Here is a 16,766-nt window from a genome sequence, read left to right as displayed (position 1 = left end):
TTTCTGATATTAGTATAGCCAGTTTTGCTCTCTTTTGGTTACTATTTGCATAGAGTATCCTTTTTCTAATGCTTTTAGTTTTAATACATTTGTGTCTTTGGATCAAAAGGGATTCTTTGGAATATATAGGTTAACCATGTGTTTTTATCCATTTTGCTGATCTTTGTCTTTTAACCAGAGAGCTTAATCCACTTATGTTTAATTAAACCTCCATTCTGCTATTTGTTTTCTAAATGCCTAATAGCTTTTCTGTCCCTCACGTCCTGCATTACTGCCTTCTTTTGTGTTCAGTTGATTTTTTGTAATATATGCTTAAATACATTTCTCATTTCCTTTTTGTAATTCTATAGCTATTTTCCTTGTCACTGGCATAGGGATCACATTTAATGCCCGAAAGTTATACACTCTAATTTCAATCTATACCTGCTAAACTTCAATAACATACAAAAAACTCAGCTCCAGGGACTTCCCTGGTGGTCCAGTGGTTGCGACTCCACACCTCTACTGCAGGGAGCACAGGTTCCATTCGTGATCATTGAACTAAGATCCTGTATACTGTGCAGCATGGCCAAATTTTTTAAAAAATATAAACAAAAAAACCCCTTTAACTCCATTACATTACATCTCTCTCCCCATCCTTTTCAGTTGGTTGATGTCAAAAATCACATCTTTATACACTTTGTGCCCCAAGACGTTGGTTTCTTTCCTGAGAATCAACCCAATGTGTATACTTAAAGTCTTCTCAGATGTCTTCTGAATTTTCCCTCTGTGTCTGTGTGGTCACTTTCTAATTTCCCTTGTATATGCAGTCATTTTGAGTGGCTTAGTCTTTAATCTGCTTTCCTATAGGAAAAAGAGAAAATTGAACAGGAGAGAAAATGCACGCTGGCCCTTTAAGTTCCTTGGACGTCATAACAGGCAGAGGAGTAAGGCTTGCAAGGATGAGAGGAGGTGCAAAAATGCCCCTCAGATCCTCCTCCTTGCCTCAACCTCTGTGATAAAAACCAGTGATCAGCAGTCAGAGCACAGTTCCCTGATACTTGCAGAACAGGGTCCTTTTGGTCCACTCTGGCTGCCGTAAGCTGTTTGCAGCTCACTTCAGGAACACATGCACAGGTGACTGCCACATAGATTGGGGATGGTAGATTGGTGGGCTGTGACTTGTTGATATGGAATTGGCTAACATAAACTGCAGTTTTTAGTCCAAGTCTTCCCTTTGAAGTTGCAAGCCTTCAACAGACTCCAGAGTTCCAAAGTAATTACATTAGACAGGTTTACCAGCACAGTTGTTGGCACCGTGGGGAGACAGAGACCTGGTACTTCCTACTCTGCTACCTTCTCAGAATCCTCCTCCTGGTCTTTTGTAACAACAGCCAAGCAAGTTAGAGCTGGGTGTGAGTGAAGAGCCTACAGACATTGAGTGAGAACTTAGTAGTGATCAGGATGGCAATAATGAATTGTTGTGATGCCTGTTTCAGTCTTCCAGAGGCTATCTTCTTGGTCTCTTCTCAGCCTTGTCTGGTTTAACGGAGGTCGTCAGGCAGGGGACACCTGACAAGTGGGCATTTTGTAGTTTCTCTCAGGAGCCACCGTTGTAGTGAAGACAAAGTCTGTGATGTGGAAAAGACTCAGTGATTCAGGCTGCATCCCTGGATAATAGTGCTCTGAGGACATGAGTAGAAACTGTGTTTCTCTTTCCAGGCAAATATCCTTGTAGCTGGTGTGATATCAGCTAACTTTCTGATGTCAGTCTTGTATTGATTTCTGTAATTCAAAGTCAAATTTTGGCATCAAAGACCAAAAGGATTTTATATGTCCTTTGGAAACCCTTCAGCCCTGGGTCAGTTGTCCTTAGCACACTTTAAGCAGTAAGCAGTAGTCACACGCACTTAAGAAATCAATGCCTAACTTCTCTTCAGCACCAATAAGCACCAACCACAGCAAACCTCCAATTAAAATAAGAAATAAGAAAATAAGTTAAAATAAGAATGTGAAGAATGGGTTCATAGAAGATCCCAAAGACTCAGAGATCACAGGTTAGAGAATTGTTGTTTTTTTTCTGCTTTGTCTTGTGGTCAATCTGAGACAACTTGTTTCTTTTGCCTCAGAAGTTAAGGAGTTTTCACTGGGCCAAAATTAGGCTGTGAAATCCTTTTTGCTCTCTCTATAGGAAGATAGATTTCAGGTCCTGCAGGTGACAGCAGGATGAGGTGGAGGTTGTTAGAAATGTTATTCTTACCTCTATGGTGTACTTCAGCATTAAATGTTTCAACAAGCCCTCTTCTGTTAATTTGACTTCTCTACAGTCTTAAGAGGTACAGGGTAAATTTTGATCATATGTAGATATTAGATCATATATAGATCATATTCTGTAAGTCATTCTAGTGACTTGACTTTTTCCTAAGTCTAGAAAATAGTAGTATCTAATGAAAATAGTTGTGAGGAACACTTCAGTCTTATTCTTTAATTTTACTAAAATGAGAAGGGGAGTTAAGGAGGTGGACATAGAACAACAAAGAACAAATGAGGGACACTACAGTGGTGATGAGATTTCCTTGGAGGTTAGTTGAGAGACACGGATTATAACTATTTATTTTGTGTGTGTGTGTGGAGACCCCAGCCTGACTTACTGGTGAGTTCTTCTGAGAGAAGCCATTTTCAGGGAAGGCATCCTTCAGTCCAGTTTTCAATGGGACTGGTTTTCCATGAGCTTTGTTTTCTCAAGTTTTGAAGCTCATACCCTTACTAGGAGGTTTATTGCCCCACGATCCTTTATCCATTTTCCACTAAGCTGCTTACTCACATGTGACAGTCCCAATTCAGTTTTTGAAATAGAAGCTACTTTAGGTATTTTAACAGAAAGGGATTTCATATAGGGAACTAGATGTTAAAAAATAATGTATGTAGTTCTGGAAGATGCTACAGTTACCATAACCAAAAGATGGGGACTCAGAAGTCCGCACACTTGAACTGTAGACAGGAAGAAAATCCCATGAAGCCTGAGATCCAGGGATTGGAACACTGCCCCTGGTGTTGCCACAGCTACCTTGGAGAAGGGAAAGGCCACCCACTCCAGAAGGGAAAGACCTGGAGAATTCCATGGACTGTATAGTCTATAGGGTCGCAAAGGGTCGGATACGACTGAGCGACTTTCACTCACCTTTCCACAGTCATGAAATGTTGGGCCCTGCTGTCGAACACCTGGTTTCTTGACTGCTCATCAGCAGAAAACAGAAGAGCAGAAATACAGATCTGTCCAACTCTGTTTTTCTTTTCTCACATGAGAAATGTAATTGGAAAAAAAATAATCGTCTAAGACAGTTGCTTTAAGGAAGTATGGGAACAGTTAGGCTTTAGTTTTCCTAGTTAGTAGGCAGCTTGAAAGGATCCTGAGAATTTCCATGAAAACAGCCAAGTGCTTTAAATATTTCCAAAGTGCTAAGGGTAAAGCTTAAGCCAAAGGAATGAATGTCTAATAATGGAACTTCATCCATTAGTGAGAGAAACTCGTCTTTCTCTCAGTGCTGGAAGGGCACATCAGATCTTAACGTATAAATGATTTCTAACAGTTTTACCCCTGGCTTACTGCTGCCTGTGGTTACGGTTATCCAACAGGAAACAGAGTCCTCACCTGATGTTCCATTTCTTACCACCTAAGAATGCAGTGTATTCTCATGTATAATTTTATCACTGAGATCAAGAATTGGGTTGTCCTCCCATCCAAGTACTAACCAGGCCTGACCCTGCTTAGCTTCTGAGACCAGACGAGATGAGGCACATTCAGGGTGGTATGGGAGTACACATGTCCACCCAGGGCTGATTCATGTCAGTGTATGGCAAAAACCATCACAATATTGTAAAGTAATTAGCCTCCAATTAAAAAAAAAGAATTGGGTTGTCCTGTTACAGGCCCTCACTCTCCTCCATTGTTAGGAAAAACACACATGAGTACACATAATGGAATGTACCAAGGAGGGATTTTGTGTTGGTTGCCTTACTCTGCACAGGGAGAACACTGTGGACTGAGCATGTAGGACTCAAGCCAAGAACTGACAGGAGCCCATGAGACACTCACTTGTTGGTACCCCCAACCTCTGCCCCTATGATGAGTCTGCCAGGACAATTTTTAAATGTCTAGGTGAAAGAGACTCCTAAAACTTTTATAATTGAGCTTATATTTTTTTTTTTAAATTTTTTTATTAGTTGGAGGCTAATTACTTTACAATATTGTAGTGGTTTTTGCCATACATTGACATGAATCAGCCATGGCTTTACATGTATTCCCCATCCCAGTGCCCCCTCCCACCTCCCTCTCCACCCGATCCCTCTTTCTCTTTAAATTCTCATTATTTTATTAGAATATACCTTGGAGTCAATCATTCTGGGTACATTTTCCAGGGTACTCTGTACATTCTTTCAATATATGATTTCAAGTTGCCTTTTATTTCAGTATGCTTTTCTTCAATGATTTTTTTTCCCTTTTTATGTTAATTTCTGCTGTATGGCAAAGTAATTGTTATACACACACACACACACATATTCTTTTAAAAATATTCTCCATTATGGTTTATCATAAGATATTGAATATGGTTCTCTGTGCTATACAGTAAGACCTTGTTGTTAATCCATTCCATATATAAAAGCTTACATCTGCTAAAGCTCCCACTGCATCCCTCCCAAACCCTCCCCGCTTGGCAACCATAAGTGCATTCTCTATGTCCATGAGTCTGTTTTTGTTTTGTATATAGGTTCATCTGTGTCATATTTTAAATTCTACATATAAGCGATATCATATAGTATTTGTCTGTCTTTCTGACTTGCCTCACTTAGTGTGATAATCTCTAGTCACACCCATGATGCTGCAAATGGCATTATTTTATTCTTTTTTATTCTTTATTTTTTTAAAAAAACTATTTATTTTTGGCTGAGTCTATATTGCTGGGCAGGCTTTTCTATAGTTGTGAATGGGCTTCTCATCACGGTGGCTTCTTTTGTGGAGCATGGGCTCTAGGGTACACAGGCTTCAGTACCTGCAGCTCTCAGGCTCCAAAGCTCAGGCTTAATTGCCCTGTGGTATGTAGGATCTTTCCAGATCAGGGATTGAACCAGGGTCTCCTGCATTGGCAGACATATTCTTTACCACTGAACCACAAGGGAAGCCCCTATTCTATTCTTTTTTATGATTGAGTAGCAGTCCATTGTATATATGTACCACATCTTCTTCATCCATTCATCTATTGATGGACATTTAGGTATCTCCATGTTTTGTGAACAGTGCTGCTATGAACATCTGGGTGCATGCATCTTTTTGACTTACAGTTTTGTGTGAGGAGGAGTAAGATTGCTGGATCACATGGTAATTCTGTTTTTGGTTTGGTTTTCTGAGGAACCTCCATACTGTTTCCACAGTGGCTCTACCAACTTACATTCCCACCAACAGTGTAGGAGGGCTCCCTTTTTTCCCACATCCTCTCCAACATTTGTTATTTGTAGAGTTTTCATTTTTATTTATTTGGCTGTGCTGCACAACTTGTGGGATCTTAGTTCCCTGACCAGGGATTGAACTCAGGACCCTGGCAGTGAGAGTGTGGAGTCTTAATCACTGGCCCACCAAGGAATTCCTTGTAGAGTTTTTAATGATGGCCATTTTGACTGATATGAAGTGGTACTTCATTGCAGTTCTGATTTGCATTTCTTTAATAATTAATGACATTGACCAAGTTTTCATGTGCCAATTGGCCTCTGTATTTCTTCTTTGGAGAAATGTCTGTTTAGGTATCCTACCCATTTTTTGATTGGGTCTTTTTTTACTGTTGCTGTTGAGTTGTATGAGCTGTTTGTATAGTTTGGAAATTAAGCCCTTGTCAGGCAGATTGGTTGCAAATATTTTCTCCCATTCCATAAATTGTCTTTTTGAAAACAGACAGTTTATGGTTTCCTTTGCTGTGCAAAAGCTGGCAAGTTTGATTAGGTCTGATTTATTTTTGTTTTAATTTCTTTTTTTTTTTTTTTCTATTGCCTTGGGAAACTGACCTAAGGAAACATTAGCACATATTATGTCAGATAATGTTTTGCCTATGCTCTCTTTTAGTTTTATGGTGTCCTGTCTTATGTTTAAGTCTTTAAGCTATTTTGAGTTTATTTTTGTGTATAGCGAGAGGGTGTTAATTCCATTGGTTTACATGCAGGTATCTGTCAAACTTTCCCAGTACTACTTGCTGAATAGACTTTCTTTTTCCAATTGTATATTCTTGCTTCTTTTGTCGAAGATAATTTACTGTAGGTGTGTGGGCTTATTTCTGGACTCCCTATTCTGTTCCGTTCATCCATACGTCTATTTTTATGCCAACATCACACTGTTTTTTCTTCTTTTAAGATTTTTTTTGGATGTAAATAATTTTTAAAGTCTTTAAAGTCTTTATTGGGTCCCATAGGGTCACAAAGAGTCAGACATGCCTAAAGCAACGTAGCATGCGTGCATGCACATACATATGTCCCCTCCCTCTTAACCTCCCTGCTACCCCCTACCTCTTCCTACCCCTCTAGGTTGTTACAGAGCCTTAGTTTGAGTTTGCTGAGTCATACGGCAAATTTCCATTGGTTATCTATTTTACGTATTGTAGCGTATATGCGTCCATGCTCCTCTCTCCATTCATATCACCCTCTCCTTTCTTCCCTCTACCTGTATCCATAAGTCTGTTCTCCATGTCTGCATCTCCATTGCTGTCTGGCAAATAGTTCATCAGTACCATCTTTCTAGATTCCACATATATGTGTTAGTATATGATATTTGTTTTACTATTTCTGACTTACTTCACTTTGTATAATAGGTTGTAGGCTCATCCACTTCATTAGAACTGACTCCAATGTGTTTCTTTTTATGGCTGAGTAGTATTCTATTTTATATATGTACCACAGCTTCTTTATCCATTCATCTGTCAATGGACATCTAGGTTGCTTGCATTTCCTAGCTATTGTAAATAGTGCTGCAATGAATATTGGGGTCCATGTGTCTTTTTCAATTTTGATTTCCTCAGGGTATATGCCTTAAAGTGGCATTGCTGGGTTGTATGGTAGTTTTATTTCTAGTTTTTTTTTTTTTAAAGAAATCTCCATACTGTCTTCCATTAGTGGCTGTATCAATTTATATTTCCATCAACAGTGCAAGAGGATTCTAAAAGGTATTTTGTTGTTTTACATTCCCTTTTTGATATTTCATTGTTAAAGAAATGCAATCAATTTCTGTATGTTAATCTTATACCCTGCTACTTTGCTGAATTAGTTTATCAGTTCTAATAGTTTTTGTGTAGATTCTTTAGGACTTTCTATATATATATATAGTAGCATGTCATCTGCATAAATTACAATTTTACCTCTTCCCTTCCAATCTGAATACTATTTATTTCTTTTTCTTGTCTGATTATTGTGGCTAGGACTTCCAATACTATGCTAATAGAAAAGGTGAGAGTGGGAATCCTTGGCTTATTCCAGATTTTAGTGGGAAGGCTTTCAGCTTTTCACCATTAAGTATTATATTGACTGTGGGTTTGTCATAAATAGCTTTTACTATGTTGTGAGATGTTCTCTCCATATTCACATTGGTAAGAGTTTTTGTCATGAATTGACTTTGAATTTTCAGATAAAATAGACCTTAAATTAAAAAAAGTTACAAGAGAAAAAGAAGGACATTCTATAGTAATAAAAGGCTCAATACAGCAAGAAAGTATATTAACTGTAAAAATTTTCACATGCACTAACAGATGCAAACTACATGAAGCAAAAGCTGACAGAATTGATGGTAGAAATAGGCAGTTCTTCAATAGTAGCTGAAGACTTCAATACCCTACTCCCAATAATGGATAGAACAACCAAACAGAAGATAAAGAAATAGATTACTTAACACTGTAAACCAACTAGATCTAATAGACACCTATGGAACACTTTACCAAAAAATAATAGCATACATATTCTTCCCATTCTTCTCACCTGGACATTTTCTAGGATAGACCATTTGTTAGGCCACCAATTAAATCACAATCAACTAAAAAGATAGATATCATAAAAAGTACCTTCACCAGTCACAACAGGTAAAGTTAGAAATCAGTAACAGAAAAACATCAGAACTTGTAGAAATGAAGCTACACTTTGAAACAAACAATGGATCAGAGAAATAAGAGAAGTCAGAAAATGCTTACAGATGAATGAAAATGAAAATTCAATACACCAAAACTTATGCGATGCTGTGAAGGTAGTGCTAACGGGGAAAATTACAGCCTCAAATGCTTATGTTAAAAATCAAGAAAGATCTGAAATCAACAACCTACCTTTGCAACTTAAGAAACTAGAAAACAAAGAACAACTGAATTCAAAACTATCAGAAGGAATGAAATATTACATTACAGCAGAGATGAAGCAGTGGAGCTTAGATAAACAGTGGAGAAAACCAATGAATACAAAACTGGTTCTTCAAACACATTGACAAAATTAACAAAGTTTTAGCTAGATGGACTAAGGGGAAAAAAAGAAGACTAAATTACTAAATCAGAAACAATACCACATTAATTACCACCAATTTTATAGTAATAAAAAAATAATAAGTGAATACTGTGAAAAACTGTATAGCAACAAGTTGGCTAACCTAGATGAACTGGACAAATTCCTAGAAACACAAAATCTACCAAGACTAAATCTTGAAGAAATAGATAATCCAAATACACATATAACTAGCAAGGAGATTGAATCAGTAAACAAAAATCTTCTAGTAAAGAGAAACTCTGGATCTGAAGGCTTCACTGATGAATACTACAAACACTTAAAGAAAACTAATACCAATGCTACTCAAAAATTTCCAAAAACTTAAAGAGAAAGTGCCACATCCTAACCTATCCTACAAGGCCAACATTATCCTGATACCAAAGTCAGATTCTGCAATGAAAAAAGCAAAGCAAAACAAAAACCCTAGCATCCAATATCCCTCATGATCGTGGACATAGAAATCCTCAACAAAATACCAGAAATTGAATTCAGCAGCACATAAAAAGACTATAACATAACCAAATGAGAATAATTCCTGGAATGCAAGAATGATTTGAAATATGAAAATTGATGAATTAGTTACTCCACAGTAAAAGAATGATTGGAATAAAATGCACATGATTATCTTCAATGATACAGAAAATGTATCTGAAAAACTTGAACACCCTTTCATGATAAAAAACTTTCAACTAGGAACAGAAGGAAAGTGCCTCTACATAATTAAAGCTATGTATGAAAAATCCAACAGTAACATTGAGTATAGTGTTACTATACTAACATTGATGAAAAACTCAAAGCTTTCCCTCCAAGATCTGGAATAAGATTCCCACCGGAAACCATAAAACTCCTAGAAGAAAACATACTCAGTAAACTTGACATTGATCTTAGCAATATCTTTCTAGATATTCCCAGGCAAGGGAAACAAAAGCAAAATTAAACAAATGGGACTACATTAAACTAAAAAGCTTCTGCATAGCAAGGGAAATCATGAATAAAATGAAGAGACAACCTACTAAAAGAAAGAAAATATTTGTAAATTATATATTGAATAGGGATTAATATCCAAAAATCTATAAAGCCTCACAAACTCAATAGCAAATAAAAGGGGAGGGGGAGAAGATCTGAATAGATATTTTTCCAAAGAAGAAATACAGATGCCTAATAAGTACACGAAAAGGTGCTCAGAAATTCTAATCAGAGAAATGCAAATCAAAACCAACAGTGAATATCACATCACACCTGTTAGAATGCCTATTAGAAGAAGCCAAGAGGGCTTCCTGGTCTGGTGGACCAGTGGTTAAGAATCAACCTTGCAATGCAAGGGACACCAGTTCGTTTTCTGGTCTGGGAAGATCCCACGCTGTTGTAACAACTAAGTCCGCACAGCCAAACTACTGAGCCCACGTACTGCAAGTAAAGAAGCCCATACCTTGAGAGCACAGGCTCTGCACCAAGAGTTCACTTGTCAAAGCAGAGATGGGCTCAGAGGAGAATGGTTTTATGTCTCATAGTAAGGGACTCTAGACTTTAAAAAAAAACCCAAAAAACAACAACCAAAAAACCCCTTAGGGTTAACCTTGCTTTCCTTGTCTCATTCCTGGAAACTTTGATGGGGAAACCAATTCTGCATGCTAAATAAAATGTCTCTGAAATATGTGAGCTCACAATTTTGAAATCATTTGAAAGCTGTGCTACCTAAGTAGGTCTGGTTTCTCTGCTGACTGGGATTAGAGTCCTATAATAGCGTGGAGACTGGCTGGTAAATCTGCCACAGTAAATGAATTTCCATTATTTAACAAACACTGGGTGAGTGCCACCTGGTGTGCAACACACTCTGTGTTTCAAAGAAAGGACTTGGGGTTTTTGTCTGTCAATTTGTATTTGAACCTTGCCCTCAACTCAGCATCAGCATACCTTAGAAATTCAGAGTACTTGATGGATGAGTTAATCTTAATCCCTCTCTATCTGGACAGACTGACTTTTCAAGAAAAGCTGGAGTTGCTGGAGGCTGCATTTGCAGCCTCTGGGAGCAGACCCTGAAGATTTCAAGAGTGGGGAATGAATGTGAGCTTGGAAGGCTGATAGGACACGTGGAAGCCAGGAGTAGAGTTCTGAGCCCACATAGTCCCAGCGTTATAAATTTGGCTTTTGAAGTCCTCCTTTCTGAACCATTTTGCATCACCATTGCACTGGTGAAGGCAATGGTTCTCTCAATAGGAAAAGGCAATCCAAGGACACCCCTACTTAGAAATGACTTCAGATCAGAAACCTCGGGTTTGGGGAGTCATTTTGGCAAAACTGTTTCCCACCTGAGTTTTAAAGCCTTGCCTACAACAGTCTTAGGTGGCAGAGCCCACTTAAATGCTGCAAAATATCTGCATTGCCGCGGTCGTCAATTTGGTCTTGGGATCGAGCCCCCAAATCCCTGTCTGGGTCTCAGCCCATGATTTCTGCTTCTAGACACCAGGATAGAAGGAGCCCGCGGTCCGCCATCCTGAATCCTTCCCTTGCACATCTTCCCTTTCCCGGCTCTGTGCCCAATCGCACTCGCCCGCTTCCGACTGGTTAGCCCCTACCGCTGCAACCCTGCCAGAGGAGAGCTAGTTTCAGACACCCAGTTTCCCTGCCCCAAGATTTTATTCCCTTGCATCAGTGCCACCCCTGGGTTTAAGAAGCAGAAAATAGGAATAAGGGCATCTTGGAAGTTAGATGTCCTGAACCCTGAGAGCACCAACCTGCAGGGGAAGAGATGTGCCGCGAGGCAGGCGTGTCGAATGGAATGAGGCTTGACACTGAGGTCTGGGTGTAAACCTGTGGCTCGGTCACTCATGTCTCATTTCAGCTAGTATCAGTTCTCCCCGAGAAAAGAAGCTACCTGGGATCTGTGTTTTTTCCCCCCGCTCCGCAATGCCGCTGCAGTGCTTGCGGCGCTGGAGGGTCTCTACAGGCTGCGTGGATCATGTGCTGTGCGCTCAGACCCAGTGATCCTGTGTACAGTGAGAAGCGTCTTTCTCTGCGTTTTACCTGCTGAGGACAAGTCAGGACCTCGGACCTTCCCGGAAGGCTTAGAGCAGTCGCTCCAACAGAGAGATCCAGAAACCTGTTGAGCAGGGTGTAGGAGTGTCGAGGTGCTGGGCAATCGGGCTTTACAGAGCACGTTTATTCCTGAGAGTCATGGACGCAGGACGTATTCCTGCTGCTGTGTGCTGTGAGCTTGCTGCTGGACTGTGAGCATCACCTGGATGCCCCGGTGCACCAGGGTCATTTTGTGAGTGCCTGCGGTGAGGGAGCGCGCACTTGTTTGGAGTCAGTGCTGAGTTTGTGGGTGTGCAAGAGTAGACAGAAGCCCGCATGGGATTACACTCCCGCAGGACTCTTCAGCACCATCAAGCTTGGCGGGCTTTCTAGCAGAGGACTGAATTGCAGTAGATGAGGGTGCAGGGTCACTGGAACATCTTGGCAAACAGCAGCCGGAAGCAAGGGGCAGCTGGGCAAATGGTTGGGGAAGGAGGGTGAGCATTAGGTGATGAATGTTGGGGGAGGAGGCGTGGGGCTAGAAGTCCGCTTGGAAGCTGGGAGGCATCTAAGCCTTGCACTTCCCTGCTCAGGCTCAGCGGGGTATCCAGCCCCTCCTTACCCAGTGAAGGACCACCCAGCCTGACTCCAGGTAGCTGCGGAGGGTGTTGATTGGGAAAGTGTATCGAGATCCCACGGAATCTTCTATGAACTTCCCTGGTAAGCTCTTCCAGATCCCTAACTGGGTAGAGAACAGGTACATGGTTAGTAATGATATCATTCCCTCAAGACTGGAATATGATTCCCATTTCAGAGATAAGTATGTTGAGACTTTACTAGTTTCTAGCCCACAATCCTACCACCTGGCAAAGTTATAGCCAGAGCAGAGTTGAAATCTGACAAAGTTCCTGGACTTCTATCCTTTCCTCTCCACATGCCCTGCTCTGCTGTGCATGCTTCCTGCTGCCTGAATCCGACTCCGCTTGGGCACAGAATCATCACCTCTGCTGCGCATTATCCCTGAAATTCTCTTGGACGGGGGTCTATAGTCAAATCTAGGGGGGTCAGTGTTCTCTGTAATGCTGGATTCTATTCTACAGGATAGCACGGCTGGGGATGGAGTGGGACGCGTGCTTGTTCAAAATCCTTGAAAGCAAACAGGTAAAGTTAACTGTGACGTCAAATTGTCCTCAAATTCCAACTTACTTTTCCTGTGTTTTTCGTTTGTCCTCACCAACCCCCCTCTGTGCCCCCCTCCCACCCCCGCCATCAATGACCTCAATGCAAATACAAGTGGGGTGGTACTTCTGGATGCTCCATGTTCTGGACGCAAGTGGTGACACAATCCTTCTGGGGCTCACATCCTTCCCCTCATTGGTTGCCCGGAGCTCCTGGAACCCCCCTAGACCCACAGCAGCGGGAATAAAAGCAGCTGCTCATGCTGGGAGGATTCAGAGGCATTCAAGTGTCTCCACCACTTCTGCCAGAGTGCAGTCGCCTGCCGCCAAAGCTACTGCTGCTGCTCCTTCCTCTGCTCCCAGCCACCTTGTGCCGGCTGTCAGGTAAGCCCGGAGATTCCTGCTTAGCTGGGATTCTGTTTCTCTTTCTCCCCTTGCTTCCCTCCCTCTCTCCAGTACTTTTTCTTAGCGGATCTCTTCCTGTCTCAACGGCTCTGTCCACTCCTGTCCAAGTCTCTTCACACACACTGAGTTACTCTGCAAGACTCCTTCCACAGGTAACAGTGGATGGTCTCAGTTTGCAAACTCTCTTCTTCACTCTTTTCGTGCCTAGGAGGGCTCCAGTCTCTTTCCCGCGGCTCATGTGCTTAGGTCAGTCTGGGATGCTGGAGCTTCCGGGTACTGCAGGCTGATCCTGATGCAGGAATAGCTTTGTGCGGCCAGTGCTGTCACGGGTCACATCTCATGCCTAGCAGACCGGGGGAAATGTGTTTGGAACCCAGGACAGTGCAGGCAGGTGGGAAACAGGCACAGTGACTGAAAGGCAGACAGTCATTAAATGAAAGCCCCTGTTGTGGGTTCTGGGAACTTTTTCCCCAGTTTCCGTCCTGGGTCCCAATTTGAGACTCTGCCAACTTGCTTCTTACAGGGTCCTCTTTGCAAAAGTGTGGAGTGACTGACTGGTAGAATTTAGTTCTTTAGTTTCTCAAGGATTCCAACTACAGTGATAAGTCCTCTCTAACCCCCTCCCCCAATCAGGTAGGAGGGAAAACCCAGCACTGGGATGACAGCTTTGAGTTGTACAAGGGGAAAAGCTGTGGTGACAGGTACAGACAGACCCAGTCTGTCTCCCAGGAGTCCTGGCCAACAGGTTGTATGTGAGAGTGTGTGGGGTGCTGGGGAGGGGGCTATCTTCAGAAATTTCCTCACCCTGTTCTCCCAGAAGGTTTCTTTTTCTAAACCAAGCATCCTACAGGCTTACTGCATCATCCAGAAGTCTACTTTGCCAAGGAGGTGAAGGGGAGTGAAATGACCAGCCTGAAGCCAGGATGCAAGGGAATTAGAGGCATAGGCAGGAGCGGAGCCCAGATCAGTGGGCTCAGGGAATTTGGACCTGCTACAGGTGGTGACATTATTCTTCCCTTACAGAGAGGTGTCATGGGATTCTGGAAGTTCCCCCCATTCTTGGTCCTCGGCATCCTGGTCTTGTACCAGGCAGGCATGTATCACGCAGCACCACTCAGGTAAGAAAGCCCTGCTAGGGTTCTCTCACCTCCCCTGGCTCCTGGTTCATAAAATTCTGTGTTCCCAGTTGTACCATGCTATATCTGGCTTTCATGGAGGGGTTGGTAATGAATGAATGTAAACTATATATAAATTTATCATTTTTATGAGGCAAAGATATGTAGCACACAGTTTACAAATAGACATAAGACATACACATTATATTCTTATTGTAAATTTCATATAACTTATTTCTTTTTACCAAATATTTGTATCTTTAGGAAATCTATTTATTACTTTAACCATAATTTGAGAAATGGATCGCATCCTAATCTGCTAATTATTTTGCCAACAAATTTGTTATTTAGATGTATGGGACCTATATATCTAATTTCTCACCTTCATTTAGAATACACTAAATGGAAACCATTTTCAGATTTTAACTACCATTATCATTTAATTTTTAATAATGGCTGTATTTAACACTAAGTTCATAAAATTCCTGAAAATCTAACCATCAGTTTTCCCAGGCCCAGATAATCTACTAGAGAAACCTCTAGTAGAGCAAACCACTTCTTTGAGGTCACACCAGAGCCTAAATTCTGGAAAAGCAGCATTTTTGGATGGATTACTGGCCTCTTGCCCTCTCCATTGAGAGATGGGGCAGTCACATCCTCAGGGGAAGTCGCAGAAACCAGGAAACCTAGCTGCTTATCCTAGATGTGGGGGTATTGGGCGGCGGGGCTCAGAGCTGGTGTTGGACTTGCTTCCCCTCCCTAGGTCTGTCTTTGATGGTCGTTTTGATCCTGCTACCCTGGATGAGGAGGAATCACGCCTCCTACTGTCTGCGATGGTGAATGACTACGAGCAGATGAGGGCTCGGGAGTCGGAGAAGGCTCAGAAGACCGAGGGCTCCCGGTGAGATGCCCTGCCCCACCCAACACAAGGCATCCTCTCCCTCCTGTCCTGCCCAGAAAGGCATATCCTGGAGCCACCTTTGGGTTTTCTGACACCCCTAAAAATGTCTATGGGGGGTGATTGTGGCCCTTTCTCCAATGGCCTGTGATATTCTGCTGTTATGACCATTTCTAGCAGAAATACTTAAGGTTTATTGGTGCCTCTCAGAGTAGTAATTTTCCATGATGATTCTGTGGGGCAGCACCTACTATCAGTAACAGGCCTTTCCTTTTTCTCTATCCTGAAAATCAGCATCCAGAAGAGAGCCTGCAACACTGCCACCTGCATGACCCATCGCCTGGCAGGCTGGCTGAGCAGATCTGGGAGTATGGTGAGGAGCAACTTGTTGCCGACCAAGATGGGTTTCAAGATCTTCAGTGGGCCCCGCAGGAACTACTGGTTTTAAGCAGTGAAATGATTCTCAGAATAAGGTGACTGCTCTTTGTACTATTAGATGGGAGGGTAACTGACTGGCTACTTCAGGGTGCAGTCCACACTCTAACCCTTCATGGATTCATATGGGTGAAAAATCCACAGGGGAAGGAGCCCACACCAGTGTCTGGAGAAAGAACATAGAGTCCCAATAGCTGAAAACCCTAAAACTTGGGTTCATTTTTCTCTATTTTTTCAGTCTCTTCTTGTGACACTGAGATCCTCTGCCAGGAAATATTGATTGTGTTTATTTAAAACATGGTTCTCTGGATTATAACTGTGACTATTCTAGCATTTGAGTTTGAAAGGCAATTATTTTCTCCTTTTAGAGTATGCCCTACTATGTCACGTACATCTGAATTCAGAGTATAGACTTGGGTTCAATCTGTCTGTCTGTCCCCTACTAACCATATGATTATGGTCCTGACCCACTCTGAGCCTCAGCTTTCATCTAACTCGAATGCAACAACAGTATCATCAATATAAAAAAATAATTGTGATAATACATGACAGGAGCTTCTTAACTAATAAGTAATATTTGTTACATTTTTCCCCCTCCTAGGTCACCAGGAAGTTGAACTCTACTTTTAGTTTGCATGAAGGCACCTTACAAAAAAAGAAAATAGCATGGAAGATACCCATGTATGCATGCTTCTCGATATTGAAAACACTCTTCTTTCCCTTGAAATAAACTAAATGCAGAATAAAATAATTGCAGTTGTCTAGTGTGCATCTTTTTTTATATTAATGTATTTGATTCTGTATTTAATAAATATGACACATATCTCATTGGCTTATCTGGTAGCAAATCTGGGCCCTGTCAGCCAACCTGTCAGCTATTCTGCTAAACCTCAGGGGCACATGAGGTCACTGCCTTCTGGGTGTCTGGGGGTGCATAGTAATGCTGAGCCTCAGTGTAACTCTTTGTTTAAAGAAATGGTCTCATTTGTACACTTCATCAAGATAAAAAATATATTTTCAATACACTTAAAAGGAGTGATGCTGTTTTTCCCAAAGAACCTCAGAGACCTGTGAACAGTTTGTGACCAGGCTGGCTCAAATGAAGCAATGATACCATGCTGGAGGGTATGCTCAGTGTCTAGTGATACACCCTTATTGGAATTAGAATACTCTGCATCTCAAGGA

The 16,766-nt window shown here is 41.5% G+C and overlaps 1 protein-coding gene across 2 annotated transcripts in view; it reads left to right on the top strand.

Annotated features, from left to right (window-relative positions):
• LOC122450098 (calcitonin receptor-stimulating peptide 1) overlaps window positions 1-16,332 on the top strand; it is a 65,415-nt gene extending 49,083 nt beyond the window's left edge. Inside the window, exons 1-5 of one of the 2 annotated variants that reach the window (XM_043482251.1) lie at window positions 13,010-13,112; window positions 14,157-14,251; window positions 15,012-15,149; window positions 15,410-15,619; window positions 16,183-16,332. In XM_043482251.1, coding sequence (XP_043338186.1) covers window positions 14,166-14,251; window positions 15,012-15,149; window positions 15,410-15,619; window positions 16,183-16,198 — 450 coding nt within the window. In that variant the 5' untranslated portion in view covers window positions 13,010-13,112; window positions 14,157-14,165 and the 3' untranslated portion in view covers window positions 16,199-16,332. Of the gene's footprint in view, window positions 1-13,009; window positions 13,113-14,156; window positions 14,252-15,011; window positions 15,150-15,409; window positions 15,620-16,182 lie in introns of those variants that run through there. The other variant, XM_043482250.1, reaches the window with a different exon arrangement.
• The last annotated feature ends 434 nt before the right edge of the window (window positions 16,333-16,766 follow it).

This window comes from Cervus canadensis, chromosome 11 (assembly GCF_019320065.1).
Source record: "Cervus canadensis isolate Bull #8, Minnesota chromosome 11, ASM1932006v1, whole genome shotgun sequence".
In the NCBI taxonomy this organism is placed as follows: Eukaryota; Metazoa; Chordata; class Mammalia; order Artiodactyla; family Cervidae; genus Cervus; species Cervus canadensis.
The sequence above is the reverse complement of the archived record's forward strand: the minus strand, read 5'-3'. Positions and strand labels throughout refer to the sequence as shown.